This window comes from Solanum pennellii, chromosome 8, assembly GCF_001406875.1.
Source record: "Solanum pennellii chromosome 8, SPENNV200".
NCBI classification, from domain to species: domain Eukaryota; kingdom Viridiplantae; phylum Streptophyta; class Magnoliopsida; order Solanales; family Solanaceae; genus Solanum; species Solanum pennellii.
The window spans coordinates 53,711,560-53,732,014 of NC_028644.1; the positions used below are offsets into that span (position 1 = coordinate 53,711,560).

At 36.4% G+C, this 20,455-nt stretch overlaps 2 protein-coding genes across 2 annotated transcripts in view; one reads left to right on the forward strand and one right to left on the reverse strand.

Moving 5' to 3' along the window:
• Window positions 1-9,631, forward strand: part of LOC107028600 — a 31,762-nt gene extending 22,131 nt beyond the window's left edge. The window contains exons 4-7 of the mRNA XM_015229729.2: window positions 7,639-7,733; window positions 8,460-8,527; window positions 8,994-9,104; window positions 9,306-9,631. Of these exons, the coding sequence (XP_015085215.1) occupies window positions 7,639-7,733; window positions 8,460-8,527; window positions 8,994-9,104; window positions 9,306-9,441 (410 nt within the window). The 3' untranslated portion in view covers window positions 9,442-9,631. The remainder of the gene's footprint in view (window positions 1-7,638; window positions 7,734-8,459; window positions 8,528-8,993; window positions 9,105-9,305) is intronic.
• A 1,114-nt stretch (window positions 9,632-10,745) lies between these two features.
• On the reverse strand, window positions 10,746-20,177 carry LOC107028506 (F-box/LRR-repeat protein 15). Its single transcript, XM_015229594.2, has 17 exons — window positions 19,311-20,177; window positions 18,667-18,838; window positions 18,433-18,565; window positions 18,229-18,328; window positions 17,951-18,148; window positions 17,600-17,870; window positions 17,427-17,525; window positions 17,241-17,329; window positions 17,032-17,131; window positions 16,763-16,933; window positions 15,075-15,227; window positions 14,754-14,914; window positions 14,473-14,671; window positions 12,453-12,913; window positions 12,292-12,355; window positions 11,203-11,289; window positions 10,746-11,089 (listed from the first exon to the last, which is right to left on the reverse strand). Exons 1-17 carry the CDS (start codon window positions 19,715-19,717, stop codon window positions 11,009-11,011), a joined length of 2,946 nt encoding a protein of 981 aa, XP_015085080.1. The 5' UTR covers window positions 19,718-20,177; the 3' UTR covers window positions 10,746-11,008.
• Window positions 20,178-20,455: the final 278 nt, after the last annotated feature.

Sequence of the window (20,455 nt, forward strand, 5' to 3'; positions counted from 1 at the left end):
CACATCTCTCCAAGACAGAATTCTTGATTTCTTTGTACTGTGATTTTGCTCCCAATGGCATCCCCAGGTAGATAGCAGGTAGTGCTCCCACCTCGCCTTCTAGCACTGAGGCCAAGAGCTCCATATTGGAGACCATGTTTATGGGATATAAATGGCTCTTTCCCCATTGATGTGAAGACCTGACATACCTTCAAAAAGCACCAGAATTACCCTAGGGTATTTTAGTTGTTCCTCATCTGCATCACAAAAAATCAAAGTGTCATCTGCATATTGGAGATGTGTTACCTCCAAACTCTTCTCATTGTTTGTGGACACTTCAAATCCTGCGATCCGCCTATTTGTTTTAGCTGTCTTGATCATGTTATTAAGTCCCTCCATGGCACGAATAAAGAGGAATGGAGATAAAGGATCCCCATGTCTGATTCCTCTTTGGGCTTCAAAAAGGCCTTCGGGAGCACCGTTAATGAGGACAGAAAACTTTACTGTTGAGATGCAAAACCGTATCCATCTAATCCACTTTTCTCCAAATCCCATTTTCCTGAGTATATTGAGAAGGAACCCCCAGTTAACATGATCATAAGCTTTCTCGGTGTCCAGTTTGCATAGGATGCCTGGTTTCTTTTGACCCACTCTAGAGTCTATTGCTTCATTTGCTATTAAGACCGCATCCATGATTTTTCTTCCTTTGATGAAAGCCATCTGTTGGGAGTCTACCAGCTTGTACATCGCCCTTTTGATTCTTTCTGTTAAAACTTTAGACAAGTTGTCATAGAAACTGCCTATCAAGCTTATTGGTCTGAAGTCTTTAAGTTCCTTTGCTCCTTTCTTCTTTGGGGTCAAGGTAATATAGGTAGCATTGAAACTCTTCTCAAGCATTTCCTGCTCATAGAAATTATGGAAGGCCGCCATGATGTCATGCTTAAGAATTTCCCAACATTTGATGAAAAAACCCATAGTGTAACTATCAGGTCCTGGGGCTTTATCAATTACACATAACTTCAAGCATTTATAAACTTCCTGCTCCTCAAATTTGGCCTGTACTTGTGATCTTTCTTCCTCTGATATTGAAGGACAATTCACTAAATTTCCGTCAGGTCTCCAACTTTATGTTTCAGTATACATTTTCTCATAAAACTTGATAATTTCCTCCTTACTCTGTCTGGTTCTGTGATGATCTTTCCCTCTTCTTCCAATTGGTCAATATGGTTGCTTCTTTTATGGGAATTTGCAGAATTATGGAAGAATTTTGTATTGTTATCTCCTTCCTTCAACCACAATTCTAGAACTTTGTCTCCAAGCACATTCCTCATTTTTGATTAGTTCTTCGTACTCCATAAAGATCTCTGCCTTCAAAGTAGCCTCTTCCTCTGTCAATGCTCTTTTGTGCAGCAAAGAGGGATTTTTTAGCCTTTGAAGCTGTCACAGGGCTGGAAGCTTACCTTGCGAGGAGTCACCTGTTTAGTGGTGATATTGATGGTAATATTGAAGAGTTGGCTGAAATTGTGATGTAACGTTGAGAAATTTCTTGTTGTATATTTGGGACTTCCTCTCTGAGTGTAAAAAACAATGATCAAATGATGGTCAATGAGTTCTAGACATGTGCAAAGAAACTGATCCCCCGGGAAAATAGTATTTATCTTTATGTGGAAGGCGCACTCTAATCAACATAAGAAAGAGGGAATTGATCAAAAATCTCATCCTTTTCCTGGAAGGCTGATGTGATTTGTTTCCAAGAATCTAAAATGGAGGGGGATATCAAGGAAATAGTAAGAGATTTATGGGGGATTAGATGGGTCAGTTATACTCAACTGGAGGCAAGTGGTATTAGGGGAGGGATTATCCTAATATGGGACAACAGAATTTGGGAAGGGGGGATCAGCAGTATAGGCTCTTACTCTGTAACCTGTTATCTACAGTGATTACAGGTAATAATCAGGACTTCTCTTGGTATCTTACTGGATTATATGCATTAAATGACATAATGGAAAGGGAAGAGGCATGGTGGGAAATTGCATCAGTTAGGGTCTCTGATTTCAGGTCCATGGGTTGTCTCTAGAGATTTCAACATGGTTAGACATCCATCAGAAAAGAAAAATTGCAACAGAATTAAAAAATCAATGACAGACTTCTCCGAATTCATTGAAGACATGGAGTTGATAGACTTCGATTTAACATGTGGTCAATTTTCCTGGAAACAGGGGGATAGACAGGCAACTGCTGCTAGACTAGATAGATTCCTAGTTTCAGAAGGATGGAACACACATTTAGGACTATAAGACAACTCGTTATTCTTAGAGTGACCTCAGATCACACAACGCAGATGCTACAATGTGGTGAGTATGAACTCGATAATCTTATTTCGAGTTTGAGAATAGCTTCAAACTGAAGATTTTGGTGACATTGGTGACAGAGTGAAGAACTGGTGGGAGTCTTTCCACTGCACAGGAAAGCCTGACTATATCTTGGCTTTCAAACTGAAAGTTATGAAAGGAGAAATTGAAGGAATGGAGTAAAATAGTCAAGGGTAATATGGAATTACAGAAACAGAACATACCAAACCATTTAGCATAATTGGAGGAGCCAAGAACAGAGGATTTTGACAGAAGAAGAAATAACCAAGAGGCTAACTTTATCACTGGAATTTGAAGATATCGGTAGGCATGAGGAGACTGCTTGGAGGCAAAGATCCTGGGCACTATGGGGCTAAATTAAGGAGATAGAAATACCAATATTTTCACAGGACAACTAATGCACACAGGAGAATAAATACCATTGGTAAACTAGTAGGAAGAGGAGAAACTTTGAAGGACCCAATCAACATCAAGAAAGAAATAATCTCTTTCTTGAATTCTCTACTCAGAGACAGAGGAATGGATACCACACTTCGCTAGGAGCCTGCAGGAACTGTCCCATGGTCAGTGCAAAAGACAAACTGATGTTGATGGCCCCCTTTGAACCACAACAGATTCTGGACTGCTCTAGGACCAGATGGTTATACTCTGGCTTCTTCCACCAATGTTGGGCAGTGATTAGTTCAGATGTAGTAGCTGTAGTACAAAACTTTTTATAATGTAGGTTTCTTTCAGAAGAGATATAGTGCTATATTTGTAGCTCAACTCCAAAGAAAGTGGGTGCTATTGAATTAACTGATTCCAGGCCAATCAACTTGATTGGGAGTGTCTACAAGATCATTTCCATACTCTCAGCAGAAAGCTTGAAAAAAGTAACCCACAACTTGGTGCCAACAGATGGCCTTCATCACAGGAAGACAAATCATGGATGCTAGCTACTATGATGGCAATTGAATGTGTTGAAGGAATGTAGAGGAGCAATTTGCCAGATATCTTATGCACACTAGATATCCAGAAAACTTTTGGCCATCTTAACTGGAACTACTGTCTTGAACTATTACAGAAGATGGGCTTTGGTTCCAAGTGGATAAGGTGGATCAAACATTAAATCGACAGAGTCAAATTCTCAGTATTGGTCAACAGAGCCCCCTACTGTTTTTTTCTCTTCCTACATAGGCTTGAGACAGGGAGCTATGGAAGGCATAAGCAATATGATATAGACTGCAAAATTAAATGGATGGGTCAAAGGTTCCCAAGCAATTCCCATTACAATGAACGACTTAGAAATCATCCACCTGCGGTATACTGTTGACACCCTGGTTTTCTGTGAGGCTTCCAAAGAACAAATTCTATTATTGAGAGTGATTGTCATCCTTTCTGAATCCATATATGCTTACACATTATTTGGATAAAGAGCTACATTTATCGTATCAATGAAATGGCTGATATTCAATTCTTGGCTGATGTTTTAGGAGAGACATGAACTCTTCCTACTAAATACTCTGGTATGCCTCTTGGTGCAAAGAGAAAATATGTGAGATATGGAATGAGGTGTAGAAAAATGTGAAAGAAGACTAACCAACTGGAGAAGTCAATATATCTCTATGGGAGGAAGATTGACTTTGAACAACATGTTTGATGCTTTACCCACATATATGATGTCTATCTTTCCTGCCCCTATATATGTGATAGAAAAGATAGACGCCTTAAGGAGGAATTTCTTCTGGCAAGACAATGATGACAAGAAAAAATTCAGCTTGGGTAACTTTGACAAAAAAACAAGAAGAAAGGGGGGATGGGAGTCAGGAACATGTTGATGCACAATAGACGTCTGATTATGAAGTGGTTGTGGAGATTTGATATAGATGACAACCAGCTTTGGAAACAAGTTGCTAAAGCTAAATCTGGAAAAGAGGGGTTATGGACAACAAAGGTAGTGACTACTTTCTATGGATGCAACATCTGGAAATCTATCCGAAACCTTTGGCCGATTTTCCAACAAAGAATAGGCTTCAAAATTGGGAATGGAATGAAAATTTCCTGTTGGAATGACGTTTGGATTGGAGAAAACACACCCAATCATCTCTTTCCAAAATTATACAGCTTTTTTCAACAAGCATCAATAGCTGACATGTGGACAGGCATTGATTAAAGGCTTATTGACCCTGGGAATATAAGATTTCAAAGTATTTAGGGAACCGACACTTATCATCTGCCAAACTCAAAAGAAATGAAAAACGGGCAAGTATTGAGTCTCAGATTTAGAAGAATTTTAGAATAATTGAGAGATGGAAAAGATTGCAGATTTCCTCCACATTCTATCTCAGTTAAATGGTTTTTCAGAAGAGGTGGATAGCTTAGTTTGACATTGTCACAGCAAAAGGGAAGTTTTTGTAAAGTCTGCTTACAGATATCTCACTAGCTCCAACAATCAAGTGGGTTGTTCACTATGGAAGATGAGCTGGTGGTGAAAATTCCTTACAATGTAAGCTTATTTCACATGGCTTTTTACTACAGAAAAGGTTCTGACAAATGAAATAGTTGAGCAAGAGAGGAATGCAACTATGCTCAGATGTTATCTCTTTGTAATGAACAAGTAGATACAATTAACCCCCATTTTTTTTGCACTGTAAATGGACATATCGAATATGGAAAATTTTGATCAACTTGAGGAAAATTTAGTGGGTGATGCCAAGAAGAATAAAGGAAGTGCTAAACTTAAGGAACAGTGATGGCAATGCAACTAACAGGGAGGAGATATAGAAAGATCGTCTCAGCTTTATTAGGTGGTCAGTTTTGACAAAGAGAAATCAGAGATGTTTTGAGGGAAAACATTGTGACATCCAGAAGATCGTGATAAATTGCCTACCCCTCTATTATTTTTGGTGTAAACAGAAATTGTTCATACAAACTGAAGATATTTTGTATGTTCACAGTTTATAAGTAGTTAAGTTTTAACAGATAAGATCCTTCTGTAATCAGCCTACTTTTTTGGCGGACTAACAATTTTGTGATGTAGTATTCCTGTTGATATTAATTTTTACTTTTATGAAAAATTTACCAACTCAAAAATATCATCTGAATGATCATGATGCAACACGAAGAGCGAGCATATATTCAAAAGTCTTTTCCAACCTCAAAATTACAAGTTTCTTCAATGATGAGCTTTTGAGTAACTATTTGGTATTTTATAGAAAAAGAACATGTTTTAATATTTCCAGTGAGTTTATGATGGACACGTCTTAGAAAATGAGAACTCTGAGGAGAGGTGCAACAAACAACAACATACCCAGTGAAACTCCACAAGGTTTGAGGAGGGCAGAATGTATGCAAACCTTATCACTACCTCGTACAGGTAAAGATATTGTTTTCGAGAGACTCTCGGCTCAAGTGCAACAAATCCCAGTATAAAGGAGACGATGAAGATCGAGGTGAATCTGGCAAATAACGAGGAAATGATGCAAAAGTTTACCAGAGAGATTAATCATGTGATAATCCAAACTCCATAAACAACACACTAGGGTAGACTATTAAGAAAACAACAAACAATTATAAAAATAAAAATAAAACAAAAGAAGTACAATAGTGCAACTAGTACCATTGCAAACACCAGCCACCCTATGCAAGACAACATTACACTACCTACTAACTTTCTACCCTAATACGTATCCTCCACACCCTCTTATCTAGGATCATATCATCGGTAGCCTGAAACTGCATTATATCATGTCTTTCACCTCTCCCTAATACTTCTTCGGCCTACCTCTGCCTCTCTTCGTTCCTTCTATAAATAACCTGTTGTACCTCCTCATTGGTGCATCTATGCATTTCCTCTTCACATGTCCAAACCATCTGAGTCTCGCTTCTCTCATTTATCTACCACTGAGGCCCATTCCACCTTATTCTGAATATCCTCATTTCTAACTTTATCACTCCCTAGTATTATGGGTGGGCGTTCAGTTCTTTGGTTCGGTTTTATCAAATTTCACTTCGGTTTTTCGATTTTCTATTTTAGAAAAGTGTGCACCATATACCAAACCAAACTAATTTGGTTCCATTCGGTTTAGTTAGGTGTTTTTAAATTGGTTTTTCGGTTTGAATGAAAAATAAAATGAGGACAAAGTCAAAGTGTAAGATAATTAAAATTTAAAAATATGTTAAGGAATCATGTGTCTCTCCATGGAACACTTATTGTGCTAACTAAAAGACTATTCATCTTTGTCAAGAACATTGTGCCTCCAACTATTTCTCTAGAAAAACAAGGACGAAGACGGGTTCCTTAACATAACATACATTGATAAAAATATGTTTTGGAAACTAATATTTGAAGTTAACTATTAATTATACATTTGTTTTTTTTTTTAATTTGTTCATGAATGATTTAATTGTTAGTTGAATTTTTATTATTAATTTGTATTTTTTTCAATAAAAGTTCAGTTCTTCGGTGCACTGAAGTTCTGAGACCCTTACACCGAAATAAAGAACCGAACTTTTGAAAAAATAACACCGACACTGAACCGAAAATTGAAGAACCGAATTAGTTCGGTTTGATTTTTCGGTGTCCCGGTATTTATGCCCACCCGTACCTAGTATGGCCACACATCCACGGACCAAACATCCATCGCAACATTCTCATCTTTGCAACTTGCATCTCTTGGACATGGGAGTTCTTGAGTAGCCAACATTCAGTCCCATACAAAAATGTTGGTCGAACCACCATGCTACACTACTTACCTTTGAGTTCCAGTGGTACCCTTTTATCACACAAGACTCTAGAGGCAAGCCTTCACTCCATCCATGTCACACCGATACGATGTGTGATATCATCGTCGATGTCCTTGCTCCCTTGAAGTATAGATCCAAGATACTTGAATATATCTCACTTGGGGATATTTTGTGTGTCAAGCCTCACTTCCATGCTTACCTCATGCATCATATCATTGAATTTGCACTCCACATATTCTGTCTTGGTCCAGCTCAACCTCAGCCCTTAAGCCTCCAAAGTATGTCTCCACACATCTAACTTAACATTAACTCCAAAGGTGTAGTAGTGTGCTTGAAATTATTTGTCTAATATATGGCATTGTTATATTAATTTATTCACTTCTTTAAATGTCGACAGTGCTGATGGAAAATCATGTGTAAGTCACTGGAAGATAACTCTAGGTTCTTACAAGTTGTCACATTTTACTGAGTGCTATATATTTGGAGTGTATGGTTAAGCTTAAAAAGTTCTATTGTAAGATTTCACAGCATGATATTAACATTATCTTTTGGCATTTTATAGAGAAATCCTTAGAGATTGATCAACCTAAATATGGAGATTGCCGGAATATATTGCGTTCTGGTCCTGCATCATCTCTTCGTGTCAATATTCGAGCAGTAAGTTAAGGTTCTCCCACACCTCACTCTCAACTCTATGAATGACATTTTCTGACGGTTGATAATTATCCATCTGTACAGCTTTTCTCAAAATTAGGAATGTATGAAGCTGATTTGCTTGGTTTAGACTTGTGAATGTTCCATTCTGGTCTTGGAGCACGCTATACATCCTAAGGATGAGTGATAAATTAGGGATATTAAATGATTTTAAACATTTTGAGACAATTTTTTATCTCGTAGGCAGTAGGAGGAACTTGAAAAAGATTCGAAGATAAAAGCAAGAATTTCTTCATTTATCTGCAAATGCTCTGCTATGCCATATCTGCTGCATGGTGCTAATGTGAACATTTGATGTCATTTAGAAGTCCAAGCGAAATATTCGAATTTGAGAGTCAGTTAAACAAAATACCATTGCAAGTAGCATTTTTTGACAGTTTATCATATGTCTATCAAATCAAGGTGAAAATATCCCGAATGCTCAAATTTTAGTTACCAAGAAAAGAAAAAAAATCTGGGTACATAAAAAAGAAAAAGCTCCAAATTTTTTAATATATCTTGTTGCTTGGTTTGAAAATGGTGTTGCACTGATGTTTTATATTTCTAGGCAGTTCTTTTTTCTTTTCATTTAGTTATGTAGTTGTACAGAGAGATACTTAGGCTTCTTTCTTCTACAAAATAGATGATCAACTGCTGAAAAAATTCTCTTATTTTATCATTCAATTTCAGGTAGCACAATACGCAGCTGATGGTGGCAATGGTAAATCAGCTTTCAGTGATGTTGATGAGTGTCTGAGGTACTACGTCGTACATTCACCTGTCAACCTGAACAATGTTTAACTATAACGTAACACAGTAACATTATAGCTACGCAGTTAAGGATGTATATTAAAATTTGTTGTACCTGCACAGGATGATCAGTCTATTGGGTAGATGTAAGAAAATTTTAGAATGTCCTTGGAACACTGATGATTTTCTCTAGGTCAGAGAGAGTTCCATAATTGATTTTGTTCCTGTAAGCTTCCTGACTTATTTTCTTGAACAAGGTTGGCTGCAAAAGATCATGTCACGAATATGATATTATTATTCTACACTACCAGATGGAACACCTTCAAATTGATGACGAGAGGAGCATGCTTAGTATGTACATCAGTAAACAAAAGGACTAATTTTAACGAAAATGCAAATTGGACCATCATTGCATGTCAACTTTGTTTTTTTAGTCACGCGTGATGTTATTTGTGTTTTTAATCTTTCACGCAGTGCATTGGAAGGACTTGACTCGTTGCTTTTGCGTGCATCAAGAAAGGATCCAGGGGCCTCAATTGACTCAATGAAGGCACAAATTGCTACTGCCTTAAATGCATTGGACAGGTCATACTTCCATCATTCTGCCTCAGTTATAATTCCTATATGAATTCCCTACATCCTTTCTTCTCTATCCAAATAATAAATACTTGTTTTCAACCTCAGTGATTCTTTAAATCTCAATTATCCCTGCAATAGTTTTCTAGTTTTATCTAAACGAGTGGCGGCTTTTGCCTAGTAGTTATTTTTTCCCTTTTCTTTCTTCAGTCTTCTTAAAACTGTCCCAACTGATGTGCTTGAAAAGGGAAAGTCTGTAGCTGATTCATATTTTTTTGCTGGTGAGGAAGACGTAGCACCTGAGAGACTGGACCCTGAGCTGAAGCAACTAGAATCTATACTGTAAAAAATTACATAAGCCTCTTTCTTGATCAGGTCAATATTTTTGCATTGCTCATTCAAAGTATGCAAAGTAATTAGTGTTGTTTTATATCTCTATTGAATCGTTCCATATATGCATATTTACTAATGTAAAAATCACGCCATATGTACATCTAAGGCTATATATATCGAGTTATAAACATACTTTTAAAATATTCTTACTTATAGCATATCAATTAAAATTATATTTATTTAAAAATTAATTTAAATACTAATTAATCTGTTTAAATTTTTATTTTTATTTTTTTATGTAAAGAAAGTTAATAGAAATACTTACAAATCATAAAATAAAAGAATATTAAAACTCTTTAATAAGACTCATTGATTTGTGGGGAAAATTGAATCAAGGTTTGTTTAGAAGATTAATTTCTCTTTTTAATATTTAATTTTATGATTACAATTATCCAACAGTATATTCAAAGAAATAGGGCATCCTATTACTAGACTGCATAATTACCACTATCCTAATAATCATATCAATTTTAACTAGTTGATGGCTAACCAAACATCCTTTGGGATTCAGTAAGTTGAAATAGGTAATGGCATGGAGATTAAATCACGAGCACTGATTTACAAAATGAACAAATGAGATATAATCAGGCAACATTTGATTTAAGTTGGCTAAAATTGGAATAATTTTGAATTTGAAATAGCTAGAATTTAATTAATTTGAAGCGAAATGTATGGATTGCAATCGGGATACTACATATATTTAAATAGAAAATAGATGAATATTTATCAAGTAAGATTATAACTTCCCATATAATGGAAATACACACTTCATTAAATTATATTTACAAATTAGATACTAAACAAACTTGAATAATATCCAAAAATCATTATTTCAAATTAATAAATAATAATAGTATAGCTACAGCCTACAAGAATAAAAGTAGTTCTTTTGTAAAATATGATTTTAAAAATATGATTAATAAGATAAAATTAAATATGTATAGATAAAGGAAATTAGTTATGACAACATTTACTTGATCAAATAACAAACGCCAAAAAAAAAAAAAAAATTGAGCATCAATAACATTGTAATGGCATCAAACAAACTAAAGGCAAATTGAGCTTAGTCTAGAAAAAGAGAAAGCAGAGAAATTACTTTGGGCAGACAAGACATAAAATTAATTTGCTTTTTGCATCCCAAAGAGATGAGCCAACTGACTACTCTATTTTTTGTAACCTTGTTTTAGGGGCAACCAAAATTTACACACTTTGGCCTAAGTACCTGTTTTTTTTCATTTACTGAGAAGGGCAAGAAGGCCACTATAAACTAATATTGCCCTTTAAAAGCCAACACCAAAATATTAAGGTGTTACATGTATGAAGCTCGCTGTATGTTTCACCAATCACAACATAAATAGTCAAAATATTAAGTTAAGGTGTTACATGTATGAAGCTCGCTGTACGTTTTCACCAATCACAGCAACATAAATAGCTCAACTATACATAAAATATGACCTCTGTAGTCAAATATGTCCGTCCCTAGCCAGCCTACACAAACATATCAAATATTTCATTTTGCTTCACGATGGGACTAGGCTGCTGAAGATGCGTTTCAAACTGGGACATGCAACCCGCAACCTCGTCATGTTCAATGGACAAATCTGTTAAGTGGAAAAAAAGGATTATCAGCAAATTCAGATGAGCTCTTGTATCAATAAAATGATACATAAAAATCAATACAGGGCATATTCTTAACATCAAAAGTACTCCTGACCTTGGGACAAAAGCGAACGTCAAGCGTCTCAAGCATCATACATCGTGACACGGCAGCTTCAACAGATTCCTCATCAACGTTGCAGGACTGTAGGACAACAAAAGCAAGAGTACGGGAATAACTCCACATCACAATTGTATCACAAGTATTTCAATTGCACAAGCACCTTATGGGTGTGCCAACGATTTTTGAAGGGAGATCATCAAAGTAGTTTTTAACGAAACAAGAAAAAGAAAGGCAATCGATTTCACAAGCTCTACACTAGAAAGTAATATGCCTTTAAGGTAAGCCTGAGACGTGTAATGATAAAAGCAACAACGGAAATACAGCCCAGAGAAAGCAAAAACTTCTAAAGAAAAAACAAACTAAAACTTAATATTCTTCAGCAAATAAGCACCAGTTAAGAATTCAAATTCTCCTTTCAGTAATTTTAGCCCAAGCACATGCTCCAAAAATACAGGTACGATACCCCCAAACTACATTGCATCCCTAAGGACTTCTAACACTTCCAAATTTGAAAAATGTTTATTATCTGTCCACATGAATGCCTAGGAAGACCATGAAGAGTATTAGGATTACTTGTTATTTTAGTAGACCACTGTGTTAATTTGAGTACTCCTAAGACAATATGCAGCTAGCTATTAGATCTTACAATACAATCCCATTACTGACATGATTAGGAGCTCAAGTTCTCTCTACAGAATATCAAGCTTAAGGGTATGCATGTTCTCCATACTAACCTACTGAACCAGAGGCAGACGAGAATATTTTGTAAAACATACCAACGAGCATCCTCCTATCCTAAATGGAGGAGTCTTTTGTGTAAAAAGGTAATTGAAAATGAAGTTGAATCATTTATAGAACTCATAAAGTCCCTAACAAGGTAGGAAGGGGACTGACATTTGTAATGGTTGTACAGTTTGCATATCCTTCGTGCCAAGTTAAAAAACTATTACTACCTCAACAGGGGAAAAAAAGCACAAGCGAAATGATAAAAAACAACTAGAAAGAACACTTTTGCAGCAAAGCTGCCACTACAAGAATTAAAAATCGGGCAAAGAAAATGCCAAATTGAGGATACAAGAATACCTGAAGAAAGAGGCTACTTAATCTTGGACATTCCAGTTGCAATGATTCCAATGAACAGCAATTGCTGAACAAGAGAATATAATTAATTAACAACTATGATCATGAAAATAAAGCTATTGATACAACATTAACCTACGAAATCATATTGCTAAAGAACATACCTCAAATTGAGAACGCACAAGTTGTAACAAGCTATATCAACCTCCTTCAAATTCCCAGACAGGGAAAGGTTTAATGATGACAAAAGGAAACCTTGTGCCATTGGAATAAGCACCTTTTTTATATTTGGGCAGCCTACACAGTTAAGGTTCTCTAGCAAACGCTTTGGTTGTTCATTTGACAACTGCTGTTCTCCCAGGGAAGATCCATGAGGTATACTAACACTGGGTATTTGTGACAGTTGATCTCCAGAAAATCCCCAATTTAAATCATGCATATTAATACATCCATTCAAGCTGACATGACTCAAATGTGTGCAGCAAGCAAGCAATTCCTCAATGGCTGATTGGCATAAGGTCCCATACGACAGATCCAACTCACAAAGGGCTGGAAGAGCATTTTCTTTATAGAGGGGTTCCAAAGATGTATCAGTGAGATACTTGCATGCTTGCAACTTTAGGACCTACAACATAACATATATATATATATATATATATATATATATATAAATATATATATAAAAGCTTAGAGAGGGGTTAAAAAAGAAAGGTGGGGTGGGGGGCATTAAGCCAAAAAAGCCCATCAATGTATCATGCAGATCCAAAAAGTTTTTCCCGAAAGCAATAAGGATGTGCCTAGTGCAGCAAGAAAGAGAAACACACTTGCGTTGCTAAACTAGAGTCTCATCAGAAAATTTCAGATATAGCATTAGAAAATCTGCATACAAAGAAGAACTCAAGCCCTTGCACTGAAACAAATTGGCACAAGACAATGGCAAACATTGGATATGGACAAGTTAAAGCATCTGTTGGAAAGTAGAAATATTCAGATGTTACACTCCAAAATGAAAAAGAATGATAGAATGCCTACAGTAACTGGATCCCACATTTAACTTCCACAATTCCAGGCCGTCCATCTTCAAGGGTCCAAAAAGGAGGGCCGATAATGAAACAGTTAAGGTGGAAATTCTAGTCTAGAGTTTCATAATATTTAACAAGTGCATTTATAAACAATCCAACCAAGTGACACACAACTATTTGAGAACAGAGACAACATCATCAGTCCTGGAATGGCATTACAATATCCTACTCCATCAACAGCTAATATAACTGTAGATTTTAGAAGTCCAACAATCTACAATCTTATTCTATACTTTGTTGACTCTCCTTCCCTTGCCCTCCAACTAGAGTTCTTTTTAATGCAAAATGGAAACCTCTTACAAGTGTTCTGATTGCTCTTTACAGTTTCTGTTGCTCCAGCTCCACCAGAGCAGGTAAAAGCTAAAGCCTAAGGCTGCGTATAATAGACCCTAGTGATCCGGCCCTTCTCCGGACCCAGAGCATAATGCACCGGGCTTTCCTCTTTAAATTAATACAGTTGGCACCTGTCAGTACTGTGGTATAACTTGGTAAGAAAATTATAATGGTATTTTGTATTGAAAAATTGAAATTTTGGTTCTGCTTCAGCTTCTGCTTAATGAAAAGCTTCAAATTTTGACTTCTTAGCCACAACAGAGAAACAGGTCAAACACCTTAACTAACAAAAAACTGAAGGAAAAAAAAGCACTTCTAGTTGCCGAAAAATATGGCCACAAACAATGATTATTAAATTTGCAATAGTCAAAATAAAATCAGTTCTACTGAAATAAACTTTCAATCAGTCAGAACTGATTCACAAATAGTTACTTACATCCATGTGTTTTAGCTTTTACTGCAGGAGGAAAAAAAGGAGAACAGAAAAAGGAAAAGAAGAGATTAAAGTAATTGGCTTATGACCGTGTGTTCATCCCATATTAACATGAGTAAATTTTGTAGTTAGGTATTTTGACCAGCACAAACTTAAACCAGCGCATCCCATTGATACCAATAGAAAAAAAGATAGGAAAGGGCCCATAGATCTAGAAGAGTCTACACTAGATAAATAGGCATACTTTTTCCACAAAATAGAGTATGTTAAATTAAGTTCATCTAGCTTCCCACTGTAATGGAGAAAGTGATAATATGCTTAGGTGATAGAAGTTACCTTTAACTGCAAGCATGATTCATAAACAGGTTGCAAGGTAACCAAAAACGTATAGGATAGATCAAGGTATGTCAAGTTTGGGAGGGACTGCAAAGAGAGGAGTCCATCGCAGCCAACAGATGGACATGACATTAATACTAATGACTCGATGAGGGGGCACGACGAAGTCGTGGCAGATAAACAATCATCCTTGAGTTGGCTGCATATATGGAAAAAAATTAATGAGATGTGACAGAACTAAAAAATTATGCACGTGTGACAGCCGAGAGAAAGTAAGCAACCTGCAGAATGAAGCATCAAAAGAGGTTAACAGGGGGCAATTAATAGATGCTTCAGAGAGCACACCACAGCCCTTCAGCTCAAGTGAAGCCATTTGTGGAGCTTCAATATGAAGCATATTCATTTTGGGGCATATACCAAGATTAAGTGACCTAAGACCAACCTGGAATAAGAGCACACATTTATCAAACCATTTGGATATAAATAAAGAAAAAAATGCATATGTAACAAATTAACAATCATAAAATCAGCAGGTGAACATACAACTCCAGTCTCAAACCCAGAGATGATGTATAGAAAAGAGGAAGGAGTTGATCACTTACTGGGCAAAATGATGCTACTTCAAGATGATCACAACCATCTAAAGAGACTTGTTCAAGATATGGGCACCTAAGTGCAAGAGAAATTAAAGCACGGCAACCACCAAGTGAAAGAGAAACCAAAGAAGTGCTGCAGAAAGCCACAAGTGTCAAGCTCTGGAAAAAAAAAGACCGCAATTAGATTTGGACCATAACAACACATTACATAGATACAGCAGGATCTTTCAAGTTGAATAGGCAGAAATATATCATTATTCACTTTCAATATAAAGATCTTTTCTGAATAGGTGTTAGCCTAAACAGATCTGGCAGAAAAAAGAATACAGGCGAACGCTAATCAGGACCCACTCTAAAACAGTGGAAACCTTTCCCTCTCTCAGCCCCCTTTTCCCCAGGAGGGTGCAACTTGAATATATTACTCTCTTACTCACCCGGTCCCCCCCCCCTTTTTCCCAGGAGGGGGGAGGGGACACGGGGGAGGGAGAGGCGATAACCGAAATATAATACTTATCTTTTGTAAATTTCTTCAATAATCTACCAGAATATTGACAAATGTAGTTCATTATTTTGAACATCTCTAAGAAACTGCAATGTCAAACCCAAACCTAATTCAGCCTTGCTTTTCTTGATCACCAAAAATCAAATAAAAGGGAATCTTGATTGGAAGAGGAGTACATATTTTCATCAAGCTTCAAAAGAAAATTCCGCTTTGACATTTTCTTTAAATGACGTGACATCAGCTCTAATTGAATCAGGAAAAAAAAGGTGAACTATTTTCTTCTTCCATCTGGGTAATAGTTCTCATGTTATAGTTCAGCTTAAACCGTTCCCTTAAGAACTCCCATGTATCTAATCAAAATGTTGAAAGAATCTAAGAGCTTATGATACCAAGAAAGACGTTAACCCTAATAGTTATTTTTTGACAAGATAAAAATACTTCAAGCCAATTTAAAATTGTGAGTATAAAATAAACACTACTGGTAAATATAGGAATACATAATCACTATCCTTAATGCCAAAACAAAGGAATTAGAACTTTTCATCTTTCCCGCTTCACCTCTTGAACAATTTCAATATCTGAGTTACTGAAGGAGAGTCTCGCAACAAGTTGTCCAGGGTTCTTATCCCATCCTCAATGTGGGATAAGAATGACACTACAATACCGAGATAAGTTATCCCTCGATTTTATCCCAACCAAACATGGGATAAACTCATCCTAAAACTAATCCTGGGATCAGTAATCTCCTATCCCTCGTATCAAACGAGCCCTTAGCGCACCCAGTAGAACGCCTTCCCGGGCTTACAGCAAACAAAAAAGCACAACCAGATGAGACAACGGTCAGTACACTTGGATCATACTTTTTTCCTTTCATCATCTTTCATGATTACTCATTAAGATACCTGATTATTGATTGTCAGAATTCAGTACTATATTTATTTACTTGGAAACATGTATAAAAAAGAATCACCAGTATCTGTTACAAGAAAAGCAAAAATGGCACTATGATCATAGGTCCATAACCACATTGACATACGTGAGGACAAAAACAAACTCTTAAAAATGTACTCGGCTTAAGTGAACCACCTTCCGTTGACAAGCAAAACTAAGAGGAGATCATATATATCGATAGATTTAGAAAAATAACAACCAAGAATGCACAAGTTAGCAACAAGGAACTAAAACTGCCAACCTCACAGTTATCCAGAACTAAGGATTTAAGCACAGGACAGCCACCACCATCACTGAAAACTTCACAAACAGAATTGGTGAGTGATTCACACTCAGTAAGGTCTACTTCTAGCAAATTCGGACACTGTAATGCAATTGTTGTCAAGCTTTCCTGCTTCTGCAAAACTAATTTCTGTGGAATGATAAAGGAGAGAAATATTATTCAATGAATAGAATAATTCTAGTCAATAAAATAAGGTGACAATATATAACATCTAGGAATAAACTTACTTTGAGAGCACTTGAAGTTATATTGATTCTTTGAAGCAATGGGCAATTAGAAACAGTAATTGATGATAACATTCCACAATGCAAGTTAAGGTCAATAAACCTGTTTCAATATAAACAGTAGGTTACTGCACAAAAGAGTGACGGCAATCAAGGGACGGAAAGAAGTTCCCCTGAGACTGGATATGGAAACTGTAAAGCCTGTATCATACTTGCGACAATGTACTAGTCTAATGCTCTGAAGGCGAGGAAGATCCAAGGACACTGATGTCAATAAACTGCAATTATCAAGCTCCAGAACCTGGAAAAAAAAGTGAAATTCACTGTTCAATATGAATTTAAGGACTCCTGGTTACAGCACGGCTACCAGTATGAAAAGGGTGAGGAAAGAGTCAAACCTCTAACATATAGCTATGGGCTATGGCAGCCATGGAAGCTGATGTTATGCCCTCACAACTATGAAGCTTGAGAACAGTCAGCATAACCAGCCTCACAGACTTCAACAAGTAACAAGTGTTAGTATAAACCAACTATGTCAATTTCAGGTACTACGTAATTTTAATGAATATACCTCAAGAGAAATGTTTGGGCAGTATGAAGCATCCAAAACTCGAAGATGTCCACAAGTTTGAGCTATATCACGCAGTGTTTCATCACTGACACATGAACAATTTGACATATCCAAAGATTCTAAAAGAGGGCATGCGGTGGCAGCCGAACGAATAGCAGCGTCGGAAAGTTTGTGACAGGAAGCTATATCAAGGTCATGTAAAAGAGGGCAATTAAGCACTGCATGTGGCATGCTACTGCGCTTCAGTGACAATGTTTCAAGTTGCGGACATCTGTAAGAATAACAACAATTGAGCACAATTGGATGCTAACTACTTTAACAAATTAACATTGTTGACTAACATTATACAACCTGATAGAAACTCGAAGCACACGACACTTCACTAGCTGCAGAAGACGCAAGCTATCATGAGAAATTGGTATCTCTTGAATGCCATTTCCAAGAGTGGCATCATTAATGGTCAAACTCCTCAACACATGGCAATCTGTCAAGGCTTGAAAAAATGTTTCCCCCAATTGACCTCTGCCCAATGACAGAGTCTCAAGATTCCTGGAAACAATGAAATGTATCAAATTAGTCACTTATAATGATTCCAAGAGTAGTGACAACAACATAAAAAATAGTATTACCTTAAAGAAGAAACGGCTTTCATTGCTAGTGGGTGAATATTAGGAGTTCCATATAAGTTGATTGTTGTTGCATTTGGGTATCGCCGACACATGTCCTCAACTACATCATACATGAACAAAAAGTTGCAATCAATTGAAACATGAATTTTATGTGAAGTGATCATAGTAGTGTGGAAGGAACAGATATGAGGAAAAGATACTCACACTGATTTGAGGATATCTGTTTGTTCTCAAAATTCAGATATCGCCAAAAGTCTTCATGAGAGCTAGCTGCTCTCCACTGGCTACAAACACTTGCAGCTCGACAAAGATCAATATGTTCCAAAAAGGAGAACACCTGGCAACAAATGAGGCATATATTCCATTTATCAGAAACTTGGTATAAACACTTATTGATTAAGCAACTCAGAAGGAGCGGATGTGGCAACTAGTAAATACCATATGCAACAAGTCATCAGTAAGATCCATCCGCACATCTAAATCCTCCATTTTAGAATCTTTTCCCTCATCATCTGTTGCACCAAGTAAGTTAGATAAACTCACATCTCCACCACCCTCGTTCATTGGACATAGGTAACTGGTTTCCTGCAACAAGTGGTTGTCCCAATCCCTGCAAGAATATTAATCAACCAGTCTTCATTTTTGAGTTGTTGGCCTACATTTAGGGCTTACTTCAAAACTCAAAAGACAATTTGTTTATATCAAATTAAAGAGTAACATATATTAGGCTAAGCTTTTGAAATTCCAAATATAACTAGCTTTAGAAATAATTCTACTCCATGTTAATATTACTATTTTCTTTTCTCTAAAAGAATTATGTAAGAATGTACTTTCTCCAAAACTCAGTGAATTGTGCAACACTCCTGACCACATGTAAAACTGTACTACACGAGAAATAATTACAGGACTCTGATAACAACAACTGATCCTTGTAATTAGGCTTGGGTTGCTTAAATGAATTCTGTATTAGTTCTCTACTATGGCCAATTTCATTCTAATATTCAATAGAATTTGACTAATTGAAAAAAAAATTGTAAATGAAGGTGTAATATTGTAAATGAAGGTGCAGTAGCAGGTCTTACAGCGAAAAGGAGTTAACTTTGGGCCTTTTACTACAGGTATCGCGATCAGAATCCTCTTTCAGCACTGTTGAGGATGAAGCCTCTCCACTCAAACCCAAATTCAAATTAACATCCAACATTTTCTCACCACTATAACTTTCATTCTTCACCTCCACTGTACTGGATATCCAGTTACTATCAAAATCAATCTCCTCATTCTTGGGAACACCAAGATCACCTACAGCGCCCGCTTGTGGACTCACCACTGCTGCAACATTGACACCTTCAAAAACATTCCTCCAGTCAAATGCCGAATTCTCATCTGGAGATTCGTCACCGTTATTCCCCAAAATCGGGTCCCTCATACTCTTGTAGCCCTTCTTACTATCTTCTTCTTCTCCAAAACATAAACAACACCAAATCCTCATACACTCACTCACACCACACTAAGAAAGCAAGAAAAATAAAGAATAGACCCAATTCTTTTATCAATTTCTGATCTTCAGAAACCCTAGCTCACGATCTAAAACTTTCCCCCAAAAAAACCTAACTTTACAACAAATTACACCAAACGACTCCTTTTTCACGACAAAGCACACAAATTACACAGTTCACAGAGTCTAACAAATTCTTGTTCAAGAATTTTCAACAAACCGGAGAATGGAGTAGCAGAAAACAATCGATACAGGTGTATGCATAGAGAGAGAGAAAACTGTATGAGAAGTGCAGTGAGAGAGATCTGATCGGATCTTTCGAAGGATCGAAGGCTGGCAGTGGTGACGCTTTTCTGGGATGTGAGCTTTGGAAAGATCGGCAAACGGAGATTTGTGGGAAAAATAATAGAGACAATAGAGCTACTTCATTTTGCCTTGTATATATGTCTGTATCTAACCACTTTATCTCTCAAAAATCAATTTATACCTCCTTTTTTCTTTAAGTAGTTCGTGTATATTAACTTAAAAGTTGATCAAACCTATTTTTAAGTCAATTTTTTTAAAATTATTTGATAAATATAAAGAAATAACATTAAAAAGTTAAAAACTGTTTGACAAGCTAAAAATAACATAAAATAAATCAAAAATAAGTTTTATTTTTTAACTTAAAAGTTATTTTAATTTATTTTTTTTATTTTTGATCTAAAGCTATCAATTCAAACGGGCTCTAAA